Source organism: Miscanthus floridulus, chromosome 1 (genome assembly GCF_019320115.1).
Source record: "Miscanthus floridulus cultivar M001 chromosome 1, ASM1932011v1, whole genome shotgun sequence".
Taxonomy (NCBI): domain Eukaryota; kingdom Viridiplantae; phylum Streptophyta; class Magnoliopsida; order Poales; family Poaceae; genus Miscanthus; species Miscanthus floridulus.
In genome coordinates this window covers 28,398,360-28,404,516 of record NC_089580.1, presented here as the reverse complement: position 1 = coordinate 28,404,516, position 6,157 = coordinate 28,398,360, and the positions used below count along the sequence as shown (strand labels likewise).

The window sequence follows — 6,157 nt, the reverse complement described above, 5'->3', positions numbered from 1 at the left end:
ACGCGTGCGACACCCTTGATGCCCGTAGATGTACCCACGGTGATACAAGGGAGGGGGCTAGCCATGGCTACCACCCTCATTGTGGTGAATGCTACGACAGCAGCGAGGACCGAAGCCCAAGCCTAGACTTACCGGGACCTCAAGCCTTTGGCCGACACATCCTCAATGCCATCTTTCCATCGTGGTACCGACCGCCGACCAACATCCCAAGGTACTCTGGGGAAATGAACCCCAGACTATGGCTTGAGGATTATCGGTGTGCTTGCCAAGCCGGTGGAGCAGATAATGATGATTTCATTATCCACAACCTTCCATTGTTCCTGGCCAATTTGACACGAACGTGGTTGGAACACCTTCCGTCCAACCAAATCCAAAGTTGGGCGGACCTAAAAGAGATCTTCATGGGAACTTCTAGGGCACATACGCGCATCCTAGGAACCCATGGAATCTCAAAAACTACCGACAGAAGGCCGAGGAAACTCTTCGTGGGTACATTTGGCGCTTCTCCCAGTAGTGCAACAAGCTACCCAACGTCGCTGATGCCGAGATCATAGGAGCTTTCCTATCTGAGACCACCTACGAGTCCCTAGTCCATATGCTAGGATGTAAGGGCCCTCGAACCATCAAGGAGCTCCTCGACATCACCACCAGCCATGCCTCCGGTGAGGAGGCGGTCGTAGCAATCTTCGACCACCTCAAGGGCAAGGCGAAGTGGGACGACGATGCTGGCGAAGGCGCCTCCAACCGTCCCGGTAAGAAGAAGAATAAGCAACGGCGTGAGGGCCCACTCGTGGCCACCGCTAACCGCAAGGGTGGTCGAAAGCCTACCGAGGGTACCTCAAACCACTTCAAGAAGCTGCTCGAAGGGCTATGCCCAAACCATGCCTTCCTTGTCAAGCATTTCTATAAGGACTGTGACCTCATGAAGTGATTCTTGTCCGGAGGCTCCAACAAGGGGGAGCGTAGGGGGGACCCCAAGTCAACCGCAAAACGACACCGAGGAGAAGGACAGTGACTTTTCAATGCTGGATGGCTGCCATATGATCTTCGAAGGGTCGATGACCTATGACTCCAAGCGCCACCAGAAGCTTGCATGCCGCGAGGTCTATACGGCCAAGCCGGCCTCGCCTACCTTCCTCCGATGGTCAGAGTTCGCTATAACCTTTGATCAGACTGACCAACCAAAATGCATCCCATAACCAGGACGATATCCACTCGTGGTTGACCCAATCATTAGCACGAAGCGGCTCACCAAGGTACTGATGGATGGAGGTAGTGGCCTCAACATCATATACGCTGAAACGCTCGACGCCATGGGCATCGACCGAGCGTGCGTCCGGTAGACTAGGGAACCTTTCTATGGCATCGTGCCTAGAAAGTAGGCCATGCCACTTGGGCAGATCGATCTGCCCATCACATTCGAGGATCCATCCAATTATAGGACAGAGACCCTTACCTTCGAGGTGGTTGGGTTCCATGGAACCTACCACGGTGTCCTAGAGTATCTATGCTACATGAAGTTCATGGTCGTCCCCAACTACACCTATCTAAAGCTAAAGATACCAGGTCCATGCAGGGTCATCACCATCGGCACCTCCTTCCAGCGTGCCTACGAATGCGATGTTGAGTGCTGCGAACACACCGCGGCAATCATCTTCTCCAAAGAGCTTGTGGCCATCAGGAAGGAGGTTGCCAAAGAAGCACTTGACCCCAAGCAGTCAGCCAGGTCCTTTGAGCCTATAGAAGGCACCAAGGAGGTCCTCATAGACCCCAGTGGCTCCATGGGCAAAGTGGTGCGCATTGGCACCATGTTTTCCTCCGAATAGGAAAGCGCGCTCATTGACTTCGTCTGCGCTAATAGAGACATCTTTGTGTGGTGACCCTTGGACATGCTAGGCATTCCGAGAGAAGTCACCGAGCATGCCTTGAAGATTAGGCCAGGCTCCAAGCCGGTGAAGCAGCAGCTGCGTCGCTTCGACGAGGGGAAACGTAGGGCGATCGGTAAGGAGATTACAAAGCTTTTGGTGGCCAGGTTCATCAAGTAAGTATACCACCCTGAGTGATTAGCCAATCCCGTTCTTGTATGAAAAAAGAGTAGAAAATGGAGAATGTGTGTTGACTACACAGGTCTCAACAAAACATGGCCAAAGGATCTATTTCCTTTGCCACGCATAGACCAAGTAGTCAACTCAACCTCAGGGTGCGAAACCCTTTGCTTCCTTGATGCGTACTCCAGGTACCATCAAATCATGATGAAAGAGTTTGACCAACTCGCGACATCTTTCATCACCCCATTTGGATCGTTCTACTACATCACAATGACATTCGATTTGAAGAACGCTAGGGCCATATACCAGCATTATATGCTCAAGTGTTTCAGAGACCTCATTGGGTGAACTATTGAGGCCTATGTGGATGACATCCTAAAAGCACACTTCTTAGGGTTGAGCTTAATGCTGTTTGCTCGAAGTTTTGCAAAGGTGTGCTCAAGGTCGACTATGACCTGGTCAACCCATTTGGACTTGACCATGATGTTGTCTATGTAGGCCTTAATGGTTCACTCGATGAAGTCATTGAAACACTTGAGCATACAACACTGGTACATAGCCCCAACATTCTTTAGACCAAACGATATTGTGACGTAGCAGAATGATCTGATTGGGGTGATGAAAGACGTCTCAAGCTGGTTGAACTCTTTTATCGTGATCTGATGGTACCCGGAGTACGCATCAAGGAAACAAAGGGTTTTGTACCCAGAGGTAGAATTGACTACTTGGTCTATGCATGGCAAAGGGAACAGATCCTTTAGACACGCTTTGTTGAGACCCGTGTAGTCAACACATATTCTCCATTTTCCGTTCTTTTTGCGTACAAGGATGGGATTGGCTAACCACTCTGGGTGGTATACTTCCTTGATGAACCCAGCCATCAAAAGGTTTGCGATCTCCTCACCAATGGCTCTATGTTTCCCCTCGTTGAAGCAACACAGGCATTGCTTCACCAGCTTGGAGCCTGGCCTAATATTTAATGCATGCTCGGTGACTTCTCTTGGAATGCCTGGCATGTCCAAGGGTTTCCACGCAAAGATGTCTCTGTTGGCATGGAGGAAGTCGACTAGTGTGCTTTCCTATTCGAAGGAAAGTGTGGTGCCAATATGCACCACTTTGCTATTGGAGTCATTGGGGTCTATGAGGACCTCCTTGGCGCCCTCCACTAGCTCAAAAGACTCGTCTGATCGCTTGGGGTCGGGTGCTTCTTCAGCGACCTCCTTCCTAATGGTTGCAAGCTCCTTGGAGGCGACGATTGCCATGGCATGATCACAACACTTGACCTCGTAGTCGTAGGCACGCTAGAAGGATGGTGTGGTAGGTTCCATGGAACCCAACCACCTCAAAGGTGTGGGTCTCTGTCCTATAATTGGATGGATCCCCAAAGGTGATGGTCAGATCAATCTGCCCAAGTGGCATGGCCTGCTTTCTAGGCACGATGTTGTGGAAGGGTGCTTTGGTCGGTCGAATGCGCGATTGATCGATGCCCATGGCGTCGAGCATCTCGGCGTACATGATGTTGAGGCCGCTACCTCTATCCATCATTATCTTGGTGAGGCACTTTGTGCCGATGATCAGGTCGACCACGAGTGGCTATCTCCTCGATTGCAGGATGCTCTCCGAATGGTTAGTCCGATCAAAGGTTATGGCAGACTCTGACCATCGGAGGAAGGTAAGCATGGTCGGCTCGGTCGTATAGACCTTGCGGCTTGTGAGCTTCTGACGGTGCTTGGAGTCATAGGCTACCAACCCTCTAAAGATCATGAGGCAGCCATCTTGCTTTAGAAAGCCACTGTCCTTCCCCCCAACATCGTCCATGGTCGGGTCAGCATCCCTCCTGTGTTCCCCCTTGTGGAGCCTCTGGACAAGAACCACTTTATGAGGCCATAGTCCTAGTACAGATGCTTGACAGAGAAGGCATGGTTTGGGCATGGCCCCTTGAGTAGTTTCTCGAAGTGGTTTGGGGTACCCTCCGTAGGCTTCTAACCCCCCTGTGGTCGGTAGCGGCCATGAGTGAGCCCTCACACCGCTGCTTGTTCTTCTTCTTGATGGGATGGTAGGAGGCGCCCTCGCCGGCATCCTTGTCCCGCTTCACCTTGCCTTTCAGGCGGTCGAAGATCGCTCCGACTGCCTCCTCGCCCAAGGCATAGTTGTTGGCAATGTCGAGGAGCTCCTTAGTGGTTCACAGGCCCTTACATCCTAGCTTGTGAACTATGGACTCACGGGTGGTCCCAGATAGGAAAGCTCCTATAATGTCGGTGTCGGCGACGTTAGGCAACTCATTGCACTATCGGGAGAAGCGCTGGATGTACCCACGGAGGGTTTCTCTAGATTTTTGTCAGTAGTTTTTGAGATCCCAAGGGTTCTAAGGACGCTTGTTGTGCCCTAGAAGTTCCCCACAAAGATCTCTTTCAGGTCCGCCCAACTTTAGATTATGTTGGAAAGAAGGTGTTCCAACCACGTTCGTGCCGAATCGGTCAGGAACAATGGAAGGTTGCGGATAATGAAATTATCATTATCCGCCCCATCGGCTTGGCAGGCAAGCTGATAATCCTTGAGCTATAGTCCAAGGTTCATTTCCCTAGAGTATTTCTAGATGTTGGTTGGTGGTCGGTACCTTGGCGAAAAGGCGGCGTTGAAGATGTGTCGGCTGAAGGCCTGAGGTCTTGGTAGGCCAAGGCTTGGGCTTCAGTCCTCCCCACTATCATACTGTTCGCCCCATCGAGGGTGGTAGCCGTGGCTGGCCCCCTCCCCCACATCACCATGGGTACACCTACGGGCGTCAAGGGTGTCGCGCGCGTCACGGTTATGGCCGAGACGCTCATGCATCAGAACCTGATGCATGGCCTGCTGCCTTGTGGCACCTGGTGGACTGATGCATCCTTGTTGGGTCACTCTGAGGGCATGTGCTGGCTAGCATCGAGCTCGCGTCACCGAGATAACAAGCTCTAGGCCTGCTGCTTAGCCACACACTCGAGTAGCATGCGAATCTCATGATGGGCCCAACGGTCATCGAGCGTTGCTGCCCCTGAAAGCCCAAGAAGCAAGGCACTGTAGTAGTGGTGTTCTTGCTTGCCCAAGTGAAGTGTTGGAGGGCTTCATCATCCTTGATGATCCTCCAGTTCACGTCATGGGCCATGGTGCGTGCGCGCCCACCGTCTTCGTGGTGCTCGATCTCTCGATCGAGCTCAGCACATTCCTGCTCGATCTAGAGTCGTGCTTCCTCGAGCTCTTAGTGTTAGGCCTTCAACTACTCCACCTATAGGTGGGGTGGGGCCCCTACATCTCCCTCGACCTTGTCATTGAGGTCATTTGTTGGGGTAGCCTCCTCCTCGTGGATGCTTTCGATATGTCCCTTAGGGGTACCTTCCATGAATCATTCACGAGAGGGGTGATGGCCCTCCTACTAGAGTTAGAGCTAGAGGGCAACTCTAACTCCTCTATGAGGAGGTCATGGAAAGATTCCACAACATATTTGGTCACCCCCACAAACTCATCGTTCATGGGGGATGGAGGCGTGCGTTGCGCCATAAGGTGGTCAATGATCTCTGCGGCATTGCAAAGACCAAATGAGAGCACTGTTGGGGCACTCCAGATGAAGTATTCTGGGGAGAGAGGCTCTCCTCGGGAAGCTACATCATGATATTGGCAAACAAAAAGGTAAGGTGGCGCAGGTCCTCTCAGGACGGTCGGGGTCCCAGGAAGGCGCCAAGCTAGCGCTCTAACCTCCCATAGTCAAAGTCGATGAGCCAGTCGCTCATGAGGGCATGGGCCTTTGGTGTGTGTAGCTGCAACTCCTCAAGCGCTTCGGCGATCGCATCGAGGCCGGTGGAGTGGAGAGGCTGGACGGCGGTGGGAGCTAGCGCTAGCTCTCCCTCCGCCATGATGATGAAGTCTAAGTCCTAGAAGCGCACGTGTGCGCTAGGGACCCAGTTGACATTGTGACTAGCCATCTGAAGCCTAGTGTGGGTGTTGAGACACACAAAAGGCACCTACCTAGTGTGCCAACTGTCTGTGTTTTGAGTAAACACCAACGAGTAAATTTCTAGTATTGCACATCTGGCTCAGATGGGGTGCTAAGAGGATATGAGGTTTATACTAGTTCGGGC

The 6,157-nt window shown here is 52.2% G+C and overlaps 1 protein-coding gene across 1 annotated transcript; it reads left to right on the top strand.

Moving 5' to 3' along the window:
• Nucleotides 1-1,385: 1,385 nt before the first annotated feature.
• LOC136453693 (uncharacterized) lies at nucleotides 1,386-1,826 on the top strand. The gene has a single exon (XM_066454251.1). It carries the CDS (start codon nucleotides 1,386-1,388, stop codon nucleotides 1,824-1,826), a length of 441 nt encoding a protein of 146 aa, XP_066310348.1.
• The last annotated feature ends 4,331 nt before the right edge of the window (nucleotides 1,827-6,157 follow it).